The 16,123-nt window shown below is 54.3% G+C and overlaps 1 protein-coding gene across 4 annotated transcripts in view; it reads right to left on the bottom strand.

The window, feature by feature from the left end:
- Positions 1 to 14,415, bottom strand: part of NSD3 (nuclear receptor binding SET domain protein 3) — a 183,582-nt gene extending 169,167 nt beyond the window's left edge. For all 4 annotated transcript variants that reach the window (XM_033848828.2, XM_033848821.2, XM_033848820.2 and 1 more), the window contains exons 1-2: positions 14,282 to 14,415; positions 6,370 to 6,548 (exon numbers count right to left, since the gene is read on the bottom strand). In XM_033848828.2, coding sequence (XP_033704719.1) covers positions 6,370 to 6,460 — 91 coding nt within the window. In that variant the 5' untranslated portion in view covers positions 6,461 to 6,548; positions 14,282 to 14,415. The remainder of the gene's footprint in view (positions 1 to 6,369; positions 6,549 to 14,281) is intronic.
- Positions 14,416 to 16,123: the final 1,708 nt, after the last annotated feature.

Genomic DNA, 16,123 nt, shown 5'->3' on the forward strand with positions numbered 1-16,123 from the left:
CCAGTGGCCCCCGAGGATCGAGGCCCTGTAAAAACAGGGCACAGCTGCCGGTCAGGATCTCTGACCCCGGACCTCTCCCTCCCGGATAATGACTCCCCAGAACTCACTTCTCTCAAGGCCATCCCTCACGGCCCCAGACACGAGCCATCACTCACTATTTCGGCCTGACCGGGAGCAAGCATCCCGGCCGGGCCCTGCTGACCCACCTCCGGGCAGGGGCCACAGGCCCCAGAGGCATCCCTGACCCTCTCTCTCCAGTTCCTGCCCACCCAGGTCGTCACAGAAACCCGGGGGCAGCAGTGCGGCCTGCTTCTCTGTTTGGGCTCCCTCCCTTCCCCCTCCCTGGCCAGGGCTCTGGACAGACATTTGTTCTTCCCTGAGAAATTCCTCCTCCCTGACTTCGGGGAGCTGGCCGGCAAAGCCGGAGTGGAAAATCAGTGAAGCTAATGGTGCAGCAATGCAGCAGGCAGGGCCAAGAACACGGCCCTGGGGTGGCTCTGCCCGGCGTGGTCAAGTGGACACGTGAGCCCTCCGGCTCCTGCCTCACATTCTCCCCCTGCACCCACCCTCTGCAAAGCTCAGCTCCAGGAACGCTTGCAAACACACCCTTCCGAAGGAACCGAGGTAGCTCTCTCTGGAGAGGGGGTGAGGGGCTGAGTGGAGTGCCCCGGGGAAACCTGGTGGCCCCGTGCCGCGCAGATTCCCACAGCCCGAAACCCTCCGGCCTTGCACTCCAGTGGGTCTCCCCACATCGCTCTCTGCCCTGTGGAATTCCACCCGCCTTCCGGCCCGGCGGGGGGAGAAACTCCTCTTCAATGTCCAGTGTCAATTAGAAGTAAACAGGTTCTTTTCACAAGAAAAAATTACGTTGCGGACGGGGTGGGGTGCAGCAGTGCTCCTGAATGTTCCCCTCCCACCCCCGGCAGCCACCCAACACTGGCCCACAGGACACTGGCCCCCAGGCCGCAGGTCCTCCGGCCACGCCCACTGGCCGCAGCCAGTAGGACCTCGGCCTGTGCGAGGCTGGTGGTGGGATGCCCTCCGGTACTTGTTCGGGGCTCCCCCTGCAGCCAGGCTGAAATGCATACCCCTTCGGGCCAAAGACAGCTGCGGGAGCCCCTGGGGGGTTGCCAGTGGCGGCCAGGGCCCAGGGCCGGACTTCAAGCTGGGGTGATGTCTCTGGCACCATTTGCAGCTCCCCGCCACGGGCCCAGGTTTCTGCAGAACACAAAGACAAAGCCTTGCTTTGTGGTGCCTGGCATCCAGGGGGCTTGCAGCCAGAAATGGAATCGTGCGGCTTTTCCATTAAGTGTAACCTCTCCCTCTTCGAGCGGCCACCAGACTCCTTCAAATCTGGGTAGGTGGGAGGAGCTGTAAAACCCCGGCCATTAAATCGTTTATTAGTTGCAGGTTTCTGAGCATGTAGGCAAGTATTTTGAGACGGCAAGGCTCTCATACCGTGCCCTCCACCATGTGGGGTCTGGGGGCTTTAGCCCAGGTTACTGCTGAGAAGGGGGTGAGGATCCCCATTCCCAATTACGAGAAGCGGCCTTGTAAACAGTTTTGGATTCACCCCCTTGTTTTTCTGCAAGTCTTATTCTAAACGAGAGAAAAATACACAAAAACAAGCCTCTTCGAGCTCAAAGTGTCTTTCAAGCTAGTGCTTATCTTTTTAAAGGGGCATTCTACTCCCCGGCCCACGACCCCGCTTCAGTCTCCCCCGCCCCCCTCCCCGCAAAGCCTGGTCTGAAACAAGCTCAGCCTCTTTAAGATCCCAAACTAGAGAAGGGAAAGGAGAGGGAGGAAGGAGGGAGGCTGGTTTTCCTGGAACCCTTATTAAATCAACTTTCCAAGGACAGCCAGAAACTTCAGGCCCTCCCCACTCCCTGAGGAGCATTTGCAGACTGGGGGAGGGGCTCCCGACACACACACACACACACACACACACACACACACACACACACACACACACACACACACACACACACACACACACACACACACACACACACACACACACACACACACACACACACACACACACACACACACACACACGGCAAAGCCTTTCTAAAGGGCAAAAGCTCTCAGTCAGTGGGAGCAGGGTTTGGGGTAATTTGCTTTAAACTTTTGGGCAAACCTTTTAAATACAGAGTCCAGTCTTTTCTGAGGACAACAGCAGCATTGTTATTGAATAATCAGCAGGGCCGAGACCACGGCAATACTTTACATTTGTGAGATACCTTATAGTTCACAAAGCGTGGAGACAGATTTTTCCCTTAGGACTTCAGGTCTCTGAAGACGGTGGGGCCCATGTTCCGCCATCACAAAGCTCAGAAGGGATGATCTAGGAGAAGGGGTTGAACCACGAGAGGGACTGACTCAACCACATGGGGACCTGGGACCTGATGTCCATCCAAGTCTCGTGGGTTTCCGCTTCTGCGTCCTAAGGCACTCCAAGTCCATCCATGAAACAAGCCCTTTACCACGCGGGGTCTCCTCTGGGGTCCCAGGAAAAGGTACCCACATCTACCATTTCTGGCTCATTGACTATGTCCAGGCATGGTTCTTACAGCTTTGCAGGCATTTGCATCTGATATTCACAACGACCTTAGAAGCAGATGTTCATTACCAATATAGATTATAGAGTGTCAGAGAGGAGCTTTCCCAACAGCCAACAGTCAGTAAGCAATGGAGCCCAAATCAAAACCAAGGCAGTCCGGGGAGAACGTATGCCCGCAGACTTGTACACGAACGCTCACAGGAGTTTTAGTAATAATAGCCCAAAGTGTTAGCAACCCAAATGGCCACCATCAAGTGAATGGATACACATTCCCCATATAATTCCATTATGTGAAATTCTAGAACAGGCAAAACTAACCTACAGTGACAGAAAGTAGATCCGTGGTTGCCTGGGTCCGGTGCTGCCAAGGGGACTGACTGCAGAGGGGCAGGAGGCAAGTTTGGGGGGTGATGAAAATGTTTCATATCTTGATTGACAGTTATGTGGGACAATGCTACATTTATCAAAACACTTCAAACTGCACGCTTAAAATTGGTGCATTTTATAGAATGCAAATGATACCTCAATTAAGTTGATTTTCTTAAAATGGCAGTGTAACTTCACTCTTCACTGCCACATCGCCTCCTCACCTCTCCTACCCCCTCCCTCCTGTTTGCAGAGCGGGACTTTGTCATTTTCAAGACTTTCAGCCCCTTGACTCCATCCTCCATCACTGCCCCGGCTTCCTTTCCCAGTCTGGATGCACAACCAGAAGCTTCAGGACCACCATCACCCCCTCAACCCCTATTCCTTATGTTTCGACCCTTGGATACGATACTCCCTTCCTGCTTACAAGTACCCAGGTCCGAGATGCGTGCTATTCACTTTCTCCACCCTCCATCCCTGGGCTGCAAAACGGTTTGTTAGAGAAAGTTAAAAAAAATACTTTAGGGTCCACCATAAATTCATATTCCCAAAACTTATCCACCCCTCCTCATTGCCACCTATGCTGTGGCTGACCCAAATCTCTATCTACTCCTCAGAAACCTCCCACTCTGACTCACTCCCTTTACTCGCATCTTGTTCGTGTCTTTAGTCACCCGGAGTTGACATCCAACCTACTTAAACCCGTAGGTTGTTTTTTTTTTAATTAAATTTATTTTTTTGGCTGCACTGGGTCTTCGTTGCTGTGCATGGGCTTTCTCTAGTTGTGGCGAGTAGGGGCTACTCTTCTTCGTTGTGGTGCGCGGGCTCTAAGCACACGGGCTTCAGTAGTCGTGGCACACGGGCTCAGTAGCTGTGGCTCGCGGGCTCTAGGGTGCAGGCTCAGTAGTTGTGGTGTGTGGGCTCAGTAGTTGTGGCGCATGGGCTTAGTTGCTTCAGTTGCTTAGTTGCTTAGTTGGTGCATGGGCTTAGCTGCTCTCGACCAGGGCTCGAACCCGTGTCCCCTGCATTGGCAGCCGGATCCTTACCACTGCGCCACCAGGGAAATCCTAAACCTGTAGATTCTATTTCTACAGTGTCTCTGCTATTTTTCCTTCCCTTACAATCCTCCACTCTAGTTCACTGCCTTTCTCTAGCTAGACATTCAGAACAACCGTTTAAGCAACTCGTCTTTCTGGCAACAGTGGTAGCAGCAGTAATAACTCCTAACTCTTTGCCTGTCAGTGCTTTACCTGGATTATCTCACTTAATCCTGTATTACTGCTCCATTTTAAAGATAAGCAAACTAAGACTTCCTGTGTTTGAGTAATTGGTCAAACCAAGTAATGCAGCTATTAGGTGGTGGAGCACGACTTTTTTTTTTAGAATTTTTAAAAAATAAATTTAATTTATTTATTTATTCATTCATTCATTCATTCATTCATTTACGGCTGCATTGGGTCTTCGTTGCTGCGCGCGGGCTTTCTCTAGTTGCAGCGAGCAGGGGCTACTCTTCGTTGCAGCGCGTGGGCTTCTCATTGCGGTGGCTTCTCGTGTGTCGGAGCACAGGCTCTAGGTGCGCGGGCTTCAGTAGTTGCGGCACGGGGGCTCAGTAGTTGTGGCTCACAGGCTCTGGAGCGCAAGCTCAGTAGCTGTGGCACACAGGCTCTAGAGCACAGGCTCAGTAGTTGTGGCACACGGGCTTAGGTGCTCCGCGGCATGTGGGATCTTCCCAGACCAGGGCTCAAACCCGTGTCCCCTGCATTGGCAGGCAGATTCTTAACCACTGCGCCACCAGGGAAGCCCTGCGGAGCACAATTTAAACCTAGGTCCGCCTGACTTCTTCCTCCCATCCATCCAAACTCAGCTGCCTAAAAATCTGGAAGCTGGATTGTGTCACTTTCCCGCTCAAAACTTTTCAAGACTCCCAGTATCTACCCATTTAGGTACAGTTTCCTCAGCAGGGCATTACAGCTTTCCATATGCTAACTCAGTCCAATTTGTCCAAGCATTCCGTCCCCCGACTACCTACACACCAGGTAAGTTGTTCTCTGTACACCTTATACGTCCTGCCCCAGCACCCTCACTCATGCTGCTCCACCTGGAACACCCTTCATCTCCCTCCCAGGCCCCTGCCCAGCTCTCTGGACCATCTCAATGACGGTGGCTGTCCCTCTGCCCCAGCATTCCCACTGCACTGTGTTATAACTCCACTGCGTGGTTTAAACACGGTCCACCTTGAGTTTAGCTGCCTCTGTGCTTGTCATCCTCTACCCGATGGTGAACTCCCTGTGGGCAGAGATGGTCCCTCCCACTCGGGGTCTCCAGTGTGTTCCAGGTCAGGCCTTGCCTTCAGTTCTGTCACTGAATACAACACCAATCTGCCTGCCCCAGCCAGTGCATCTTCTAGAAAGCCCCCCCCACCCGTCCCCCCTCCTTCTCCATCACCCTACAAGAGGGCAAATATCCTCACTCCTCATTCGTCACTCACACAGGTCCTGGCAGCGAGACTGGTGGCCCTTTAAACGCAGCCACCATGTTGTGCGCACACCTGAGCCCTTTACCCACCACCTGCCAACCTCCTCTGCTTCTGTCACCAGCCACTGGGTCACAAGCCACACTACCCTTTGGCAGCAGAAATGCCCGAATATTAGTTCTCAGAGACCTTCGAAAGCTGCCAGGTGTGCTGTACCTGTAATTTCCATGAAGTATTTTCACAAGTCCGGAAAAATCCCATCAGCAGTGGGTGCAAGTCTTTTCCGTCACTAATAATCCCTCCGAATTCCCAATAAACTACAGGTGTCTACCAGCGCCTACGCCCCGTAATGCTCCCTGGTTCTCAATCTCTTTGAAATCCCTCCAGCAGTATATCCAAAGCAAACCACTTACCAGGCCTCCAAACAGGGCCTGTGAGAGATGGTCAAGAAAGACAAAATGGCAGGCACGTGGCCATAATGGCCGACCCTCATAGAAGATATGTCTTTGGAACAATTTTCTAGAAGTCGGAGGTCTTTATGAAGCTCCCACAACCCTGCACATCCCCTGGACCCCGATCCAAGTTCTAAACCCAAATTCACAGGTCACTCGCACCCACTACACCGCCCAACCCCATTTTATATACATCATCTAGGTTAGGGAGCTAGCTCTTGGGTCCCAACCAGAAGTTCCTTTTTCAGAAGGAGAAAAGCATAAACCTCCCCCCTGAGCACGTCACCTCTGGCAGATGGATGTCACCAGCCTTCACGACCCAACCTCTGATGAAGCTGGCTGTGTCTGCAGCCAGGCCCCCACCAGCCCAGGTACCTCGGGAGCCTCTCCTACAGTCCAGGCGCCCTCTGCTCCACCTGGGATGGAGCCTTCGCAGTTGACCACATCACGTCTGTCCCAGCCCACCTTGTTGCTGAGGGCCGGGAGCCCAGGCTGCCCCTCAGCCCGCGCCTTACCTTGTTCCGGCAAGGTTGGCGCTGGCCTGGCAGTGCAGAGCGCGGCTGTGACCAGCACAGCCCAGAACAGGAAACACTTCCAGCTCCACATCCCAGTTCTGCAGTTAGAGGTTGGTGACAAGGCTCCACACCTCCATGGAGACTCTGCCGTGGGCTTGATCCTCCTGTGCAAGCTGACTCTGGGGACAGAAAAAAAAACCCAAAGTTAGGGGGGTCTGCATGGGGGATGAGGGCCAAGGAGAAAAAGAGGGAAGGCATGTCACATGGCCACCCTGCCCACAAGGGTGCCTGAAGCAATAACTCACTCCTTCAGACACAAGAAAGGAACTGTGGTCCTGTCCCAACGGTGAATTCAAGGTTATGCACCTTAATTAGACCAAGGAGTGGTTCAGTTCAGTCCTACAACTATTTATTGAGTGTGGACTGTTTCCCATGTTGGGAAAATCATCAGAAAGTTCCCCGAGGCATGAGCCCCAAGATCATTTGTGCTGGGAAAGCGAACGGCCTCAGGAACGTCTCCCATAGGTGACCTGGGTGTGCAGATGTGACCTCTCCCAGTTTAAGACTCCACTCCCTCTAGGGCACACCAACCCTTCGGTGAGGGATAAAGAGAGATGAGGAATTATGGAAGAAGCCCAGAACTGGGAAATGGGAGCCAGGTGAGATGCTGACCCTCTCTGCACCGACGTGATGAGGAAGCTGAAATACACCATCTCCAAGGTTCTTTCTTTTTGTCTCTAAAACTGGATGCATCTCAGGGACCTCTGGTTCTACCAGCTTCCCTCACAGAGAGAACACAACTCTCACCAGCTACATAAAAAGGGCCTCAGAGTAGGGAGCCGTGAGCTGGATCCAGTTCTCCCCGAGGCTGAGAGGGGACGGCAGACGTCCAACAGAAATGGATCCAGAAGTGGGGAAAGGTCGTGCTGAAGAATAAGGGTTCTTGCAAGGCCTGACTCAAAGATGGCTCGTGCCAGCCCCGGTGAAAGGCACAGACTGCGGTCCTTTATCCTTCTCAGGTCCGAACGGGTAAAATTGAAAACAACCCTCCAAGGTCTTCAGGATAATGGTCTTTCCCGCTCAACATTTACCAAGTGATAAGACTTTCTGGGCACCGTTTGGGCTACGAGGGGGTGACACCCTCTCTGTCTTCCAGGTGGCTTTTGCCCTAGATACTCCAGGGAACCATCCAAGTTATTCGGAGAATCCACTTCCCCGGAACATGCCCTAATGTGGTGCTTCAGCCGGGCCTCCCCCTGAGCCAGACAGGGCCCCTTGTGAGTGAGTCAGGCGCGGCTAGCAGAAAACCCCCTAGAATTCTTGGCCTCGTTCACAAGCGCCTGCCAGCGGGAAGACGCAGGCACTGCCGCTGCTAGCTCCCTCCCAAGGCTTTCCTGAAATTTTTTAATGATTTCAAACCAAAGGAGAAGTAAACACTTCTATTTTTCTAAATTTAGGAAAGGGACTAGACAAGGCAGAATCGAACAAGTATTTACTGAATACTCAGGACGTGCCAAGCACGGACTAGGTAAGATTTTAAACTATAAAAATTCATTTCTTCCCCACTGTGAACTGAAGGGGAGGGGTGGGAATTATTACTGCCCTTTAAGCAACGGGGAAACTGAGACGCAAAGAGGTTAAGTGCTTTGCCCAAAGATGTGCAGTGAGATGGCAAGGGCACCGGGTCTACGTCACCTGGGTTTTCGGATGCCAGAGACCAGGGTGGGAGGAAGCGATAAGGGGGTGATCAAACCTGGCTCTACCGGACGCAAGCTCATTTTCTCCAGAGGGCATCCCTGTGTCACACAAAAGCCATGTAAATAAGGACAGATCCGAGGTGACTCTGGCAATGGGAGAGCCTTTGATTCTCCTTTCCTTTGCTCTAGAGAAAGACCCTTGGAAGCAGCTCATGGATATGCCATCTAGGACACAGGATGGGGCATGATTCCCGGCCGGGGATAGAAGTGATGCTTGCCAGAGGACATCCCAAAACCACATTCCACATCTCATTACATCCCAAAGATACAGCAAATGGATGCAGGCCAGTCACCGAGAAAGGTACACCTGACTAAGGACTTAAGTAAATCCCATAGTAATGGCCAGAGTCATGAATGAATTTTTAGTATCCAACAGGAAAGGGTGGTATCATCTCGAGATGATGAAGCTTGTTTGCAAAGGTAGCAGGCAGGCAGCTCCCACCACCACTCGGCCGCTCTGTCCCCTGAAAAGCCTGTCTACCTCCTCGCAGGTGTGGTCTGCCTGCTGACTGCCCTCTTTCAGCTCTGTGATCAATGCACTTCAAAATAATCTGGCAGTTTCCCTGCAAAAGTCTCTTCCTCTCCTCCCCCCCTGGGCCTTGAGTCCCACATCTGTAAAACAAAGGATGGTCAGAAAACCCAGCCCCCCGGCCCCCAGGCACCCACTCCTGGAATGAGAAGGGGTAAGCGGGCTCACAACCTATTGTGGAAAACACAGGGACGCGAACTAGTCCCCAGACTATCTGGGACCCTAGGGACTGCCACCTCCCCCTTCACCTCACCTTCTTCCCATTCTAATTAATGAATTCTTTAAGTCTCTTAGGAACAGTCTCCTTCCTCCACTGCCTGACAGATGTGACCTGTAGCCCTGCAGGTGCACACAGCAGCCGGCCCCTCAGCCTCTCCCCATCAGTCACGTCTCCTGGGACTGGCAGCCCAGCTCCTGCTCTGGGTGCAGAGGTCCTCACTGGGGAACGAGGAGAGTTGGGGGACACATGCCATCTCACTTATCCCACTTGTCATCGGAGGGAGCTAAAACAGTTGCCTTGCCTACACCACAGGAGGTTACGAGCTTCAAATGGGGGGCATGGGTGAAAGTATCTGCTCTCTCCTCTCTAAAGCCCTAATCAAATGTAAGGAATTATATATAAACATTGTGCTTTGAGTCACTTCTTGATAGCAATCTCAGGAGACTTTGGTAATTGGCAACCGGAGGACATGAACTTCCTGCCTTTACAAAGGCATTTCTCACCATCCATCTTTACAAACCCCACACTCTAGACCTAGCTGTCCCATTAGGTGGCCCCTCGTGGCTACAGAGCCCTTGAAATGTGGCCCGTGCGAGGCAGGATGTGCTAGAAACGAAAAATACATTCAAGAATGTGGAGCCTTTCATTGATTTTCTTAAACTGATTACATGTTCAAAAGATGATATTCCACATATATTGGGCTAAAGCAAATACAGTATAAAAACTGAAACAAACGAATGAAGGAAAATGAATTTCACCTGTTCCCTTTTTCTTAATTTCAAACGTGGCTACTGGGCTTCCCTGGTGGTGCAGTGGTTGGGAGTCCGCCTGCCGATGCAGGGGACATGGGTTCGTGCCCCGGTCCGGGAAGATCCCACGTGCCGCGGAGCGGCTGGGCCCGTGAGCCATGGCCGCTGAGCCTGCACGTCCGGAGCCTGCGCTCCGCAATGGGAGAGGCCACAACAGTGAGAGGCCCGCGTACCACAAAAAAAACCAAAAAGCGTGGCTACTGGAAAAATCTGAGATTCCATGTGGCCTGTGTTACACTGTAGGGGACAGGACAGCTCTGGGCAACCTCCGTGCCCTGCCAAGCGTTTCTTCTTTGCCCTTCCTCTGTCTTCAGCGGGCTCTCTTCATTCGCCGAGCCCCACCTCAAACAGCCAGGTCCTCTTCTACAAGTCTTTCTTGGGCCTTGGGAGGATCCTCTGAATTTCCAAAAACACCATAGGGTCTCAAGCTCCTTAAGAGCAGGGTCTATACCCAATTAACCTTTGTCAATGACCTTAGCACCTAACACCCACACGGCAGAGGCTGGTACATTTGGGAACTGGAGGCGTAAATGAATGAAACAAAGAGAGGCCGATGGAAACGAAACTGACAGAGCCACGCTTGCAGAGAAGAGGTTGACAATGCCAGAGGAAATCGTCCAGCACTCCTTGTTAGCCAGCCAAACTCGATCTCAAAGCATACCAACCCGGACATTTTCTAAACATCTCGATTCCTCAGACTTGAGGAAGTGACGCCCAAACTTTAATCCCTTTAGACGGGAGTCAGACTTCTTAACAGAAATGGTGGCTTTCCCCAAAAGTGACCAACAATGAGCATCCGTGCTCATTGGTGAGAGTGGCAGGACAAGTTCTTAATAAACATCTGAGAAAACACATGCAGCTCAGCTTGAGAAATTGTACCGGCTCCAAGAGAAACGCTAATTTAAAAGTTTTTAGTCTCTGTCAAAAAGAGCGCCCAAATGTTCTTGGGAGTGAGGTATGTAAAAAGCAAGTAGTAATAAGAGAAACCCTAAGTGCTCCACGGTAATCCAGGCAGCCTTGCTACTGAAGACAGAATGGGCTTGTGGACCACCACATGCTTGGAGGTGTTCACCCAGGTGAGGGCTATTTACTTGGAGCCCAAACATGGCTTTTTTCATTGCAAGTGGAATGGTGATGAGGAGAGAATTTCTAAGGGAAATGCAAACTTAGGGAGAAAAGCAACTCTCCTAGCCCAAGTCTGGTTTTTAATCCTCTCCGGAAACCCCAGAACCTTCTCTGAAGTTCTGCATCTGGACTCCCACCAGTCCCGGGTTCACTCAGACCTTTCCCAAAGCTCTTGCGATGAAATAGGCAAGATGTATTTCCCAAGAGGAAATTAAGCTCCTCTCAAGTGATGTGAGGCCCTTTCAGAGCAAGATGTTTGGACCCCTTCTGTCTACCTTCTTTTCCTTCAGCAGCAACAGGCTCAAACTGTCCTAGGAAGCTCTTAACTAACAGCCATTTTGATGAGACAGATTAAACAATGGAGGCCCAAGGAAGCATTCAGAGGCTGCTGAAAGCCCAAGCTCACAGGAGCAGATCTCCTGTTTTAGGGGTCTCGCTCCAGGTCGACACCCAAGAGCAAACAAAGCAAAACCTCATGGACTTTTCTCGGTCTCCATGGCTGGAGGCTACCTACTGGACGCTCAATTCAGTTCTCCTAGCCCCCAGAGTGCACCAGGAACAAAGCTGGGCCAGGCTTAGGGATGCCTGGAGATGCTCTGATCCTCTTCCTCAAGGCAGGGTGGGGTCATAGCAATGACCATGCTCCTCTCAATGTCTTCCCGTGCTTCTGCTCCACTTGCTCTTCTAAGGGTGCCTAACGGAACTTTCTCACATCCTCCATGGCCAGGAGCCAGGGAAAAGAAGGACCCAAGACTGCCTACTCTGGAGCCAAAGGAAGAGGTGCCCACTCTGGCCCGAATCCCATTTGTGAAATGCCTCCAAAATGCACATTTCTACGGGCTTGGTCAAAGCAGACAGTGAGAGCACGCTATCCAAGTGACTCGCCACCCGGATGGCCCTCATTAAAAAGCTGACACTCAGCTATGACTAAGAGTAAGTGCAACAGACGTTTCAAGGAGCTCGTCACCGATGCAGTACACAACCATCCCAGCTGGAGCCAAGCCTCCAGCAGCCTCCCTGTCCCCAGACACCCTGCGCTCCTCCGGGGGTCTGCAGCAGCCCTGGAGCTTCTCCCAACCAACTGGGGGGAAATAGTAAACAAGTCATTAGGGAGGTAGTCCCGTAAGGTAGCTGGGTCCTCTGCAAGGGCTCTCGCTCCGACACTCACTCGAAGGAAGGGCTATGACCCAGGCTTGGGGGTAATCGGCCAGACGGAGGCATGTCCCACGGGGCCCTGCTACTTAGCTCTTAAACAAGCCTCAGAGAGGAAACCGGGAGCCCGGGCCAACAGGGGAAAATGGCCACTTTCTGCTCAACAGTCTCAAGGCTAAGGTTCTACAATTTAGAAGGTATTCCAAAAAAAGCTCTGGGCCGGAGGTGCAAAGGGCAGGGCACATCTGCAGAGGAAACAGTCACCTTAATTACCATGTCTAGAGAAAGTGCGATTTCATTACAGCCTCCAAACTACTGCCCAAAGGAGGAAACCAGAGAAGTGTTTTCAATTTGAAAGAGGCTGGAAAGGAGAGGGTGAGAGAACAACTCTCCCCACCCTCCTGCAACTTGGGAGCCAGAAAGTGCTTTCCTGCCTTGAGGTTAGAACCAGAAAAACCCTCCACAGTCCTTTCAAACCTCCACCCGGTCCTGACTTGGTAAAACGCCCCCCACTTCAGTGTCCGGGAGCTGCCGTCCAAAGAACTCCTTTAAAACACCCAGGGAGCGACAGCCCGGGGCCTCCCTCCCACGCCCGGGCCGCTGCGCCCCGGGCTCGCTCCAGGGAGGGTGGAAAAGGGACGCGTGACGCCACCGCCGGGCGGCCCGAGACCCGGCGGCGGGCTCCGGACAGGGTCAGACGTTCCCACTGCTCCAGCTGTAACTGAAGGGAGGAGAATGTAATGCTTTGGTTCCAGAAACTTCCGTGAGGGCCAGTTCTGGGTCTGACCATCTCTAGCAGATGAGATGGGCCACCCCCGAAAAACTTGGCCCCCTCTCCTACGATGCCTCTTTTTCACACGAGCCAGAAAGCACCACCTCCATATCAGATCCTAAATAACTTGGCATCCAGGGCAACTTCTCTTCTCCTCAAATCCCAACGCCTCATCCCCAAGTCTTAAGAAATCTTAAAGAGCGAGGTGGTACGGCCAAATTGAATAATCCCAGTTTTAATCTGGGGGAGGGGGGAGGGAGGAAGAGGGATGTTCTTGTGACTGCGGTGTACCCGTGTGGGGTGAAACGGAACCAGATGCGGCGGCTACATCTGGAAAATCGGGGCGGGGGGGAGTGGTGGGGGAGAAAGACACCGCAGAAACTTTGAAAAGGGCTAAAGCTTCTGGGCCCAGAAAGGAGAAGTAGGCTTCACCGCTCCCCCTCGCCCCCCACCCCCTCGCCCAAAGGCGTCTGGCTGCCTTCACAGGCTATGAGTTAAATGAACTGCGACTACAAAGTAAACAAATTCCTCTGCAAATGAGCGTTCTAGCCCCTCTTCTACTAACCCCAAACATAACGGGAAGGCGGAGCGGGGACAGAGGGTTCTGGGCCCGAGAAGCAACCTGCATCGCAGCCGAGTGAACCGCACGGGACAAAACCCTCATCCCTTCCCCCACCTCCTCGAACCAGATTGGAACTGAACATTCCCCTCCCCCCCGACCCCATAATGGGGCTTAACATCACCCGCTGGGCGCCCTCCCCTTCCCCAAACTTCCGATCCTTTCAGAGATGGACTAAGTCGAAGATAAGCGCCTCTGGAAAAGGGAATTCCTTTCTCGCTCTCCGCTAAGGCAGATTCAGCCATTTGGTGACGACACCCCCTTAAAACCTATTCGAAGAGAAGCTAACCTACCCCTCCACTTCCTTCCCCCTTCAGGCCCCCAGCCGCCCACCCACCCGCAACTGCGACCCCAGACCTTCCCGGAGGTGGAAAAGGACTTAGAAAGACCCCGGATTTTTAGCGTGCCACCCAAAGCTACCTGCTGGATTGGGGTGAGTCCCCACGGGTGGACTAAAAGGAGATGGAGTGGAATGCGGCGCGCGCGCGCGCGCGCACACACACACACACACACACACACCCCACCTCGCTGCCCACTCCCGCCCGCCTCCCCAGTCCCAGGAAACCGAGGGCCGCCGCCGCCTCGGCCCCGGCCCTGTCCCTGCCCGGACTCACCGCCGAGCCGCCGCCGCCTCGCCACCTCCCCAGCGCGAGTTGGCGGAAAAGTTGAGCGGCGGGCGGATCGGTGGGACCGGCTCGGGGAGGGGGCGCAGGAGGCGACGCGAGTGGAGGGAAGGGAGGGGAGACAAAAGGGGGGCGCCGAGCGCTGGGGAGGGAGCCGGGGGTGGAGGGGGGCGGGTAACGAGTGGAGGGAGGCGCCGGACCCGACTGGGTTGCGGCCGGGGAGAGCGCGCAGCCGGGAGGCTCCAGCGCCGGGGGCCGCTCGGGACGCGGAGCCCGCCCCGGATCCGGGGGCGCCGCGGCTCTTACCTCACTCGGCGCTGCGGTTCCGCCTCTGGAGGGTCCGCCGTGGCTTGTGCGGGCGGGCGGGCGCCCGCGTCCCCGGCTCCGGCCCGCCGCCCCCGGGCTCCGCTCGGGTCCTGGCGGGGCCGCGAGAGCCCCACTGCCGGCGCTCGACTCCCAGTGGCGCTCGGAGCTCGGCGCCTCCGGCCCGGGCGGGAACAATGGAGCCGAAGCTGGTGCCCCGGAGGCGGGGCGGGGGGAGGGCTCCGGTCCGCCGCCCGGGATTTCCAGACCCCGTAGCCCCCCTCTCCAGAACCGGGCGGCGGCCCTCACGCTTCTGGCAGCCCGGGCTCCATAGCCCTGCCGGGGCCCCGGCGCCGCGGCTTGCCCGACTGCCGCACTGGTCCCCTGCGCCCCGCGGGGCGCCCCTCGGACCGGAGAAAAGTCCTCGGGCTCCGCCGCTCTTCCAGCTGCGGCGCGCACTGGCGGCCGGGGAAGGCGAGGTCGCCGCAATGCGCTAAGCAGAGTCTCGGTCCTGTCTGGACGTCGCCGCCCAGCTCCGGGCACAGCCCGGGCTCCTCCGCGCGCTGCGGCTGGACCAGAGTTCGGGCTCCCGCTCGCCGCCGCCGCCGCCGCGGAAGCCGCCGCACCAGTGCCCGCAGGAGCGCTCCGAGCGCTGTGCGCCGGCGGGGCGCGAGGACTCGCTCTCTCACTCCCACCCCGCGCTGGTCCCACCTCCTCCTCCTCCCCCTGCAGCTGCCTGCTGGGCCTTGTAGTTTCCGAGCCGCGGCCCCCGAGAAGGGGGAGCGGGCTGAGCGGCCCCGCGCTCCGCTGTTCCTTTCCTGCGGTCTGGCCTCCTTTGGCGCGCGTGCCCCTCTATCTGAGCATCGCCAGGAGCGCGCCCAAATTTCGGGCGGTGGCAGAATGAGCAGTTGTGAGGATGAGGTGGGGAGACGCTGTAGCCCTGAGGTTGCACATGGTAGCATGGGCTTTGGAGTCGGACTGTGTGCCTTGGGGAAACGATGTTCTCGCTCTACATCTCAGTTTTCTCATCTGTAAAAGGGGGGTAAGAGTACTTTCCGCATAGAGTTTAGGATTAAATGATAGCCTGGCACATAGTTACTCAGTAAATCCAAGCTGCTTTTATTCATGAGAAGGTCTGCTCCCTCCTCAGACCCTTCACTTTCCCCAGCCACATAGCCTAGGTTTTGTGGTCCAGGGAGCTGGGTTTTGTCAATTCTACAGCACCGTTCTTGGCCTCCAGAAGTCTTCAGCCTGCGGAGAACGTTTCGGAAGCAAAGAGTAAGTGAGAGGAGCTGTGGGGGGTGTTGTTGGTTTGGAAATTAATCAGAGCCCACCCAGTGCACACTCCAGTACTCTATGGAACCCGAGGAAAAGTGGCTAAAATGCCCTTTCCCCTGGGTCCTTCCTCAAAGTGGTATAATCTAGTAGGTTCCCTAATCCAGATGGGCATCTGTCCTCCGAGGAACTTCTAAAAAATACAAACTCTTAGACCTGCTCAGACTCGAGGAATCAGGCTGTCCCAAGAAGGAGCAAAGAGGTTTTTTTTTCTACCACTCACACTGTGTCAGTAGGGGACCACCGGAAGGGTGAGAAATATGTCATCCTAGGTATGAGAGGCACCTCCATTATGGCCCACTACTTAGGAACTGTTTGATTTTGGACAGGTCATGCATCTGAAAGAAATCAAGACCTGTTTATATATTTTCCCCCAATTGGTTGGGACTGCCTCACAAAGTTGTCACCAGAATCAAATGAAATAATGGATGTCAGTGCATTCAAAGTGCTAGTTTTGATATAAATAAAGTTACTATGGAAGTTAATGGTAGGGTCTGTTCCCTCATTCTC

The sequence above is a fragment of the Tursiops truncatus genome, chromosome 21 (genome assembly GCF_011762595.2).
Source record: "Tursiops truncatus isolate mTurTru1 chromosome 21, mTurTru1.mat.Y, whole genome shotgun sequence".
Classification (NCBI taxonomy): domain Eukaryota; kingdom Metazoa; phylum Chordata; class Mammalia; order Artiodactyla; family Delphinidae; genus Tursiops; species Tursiops truncatus.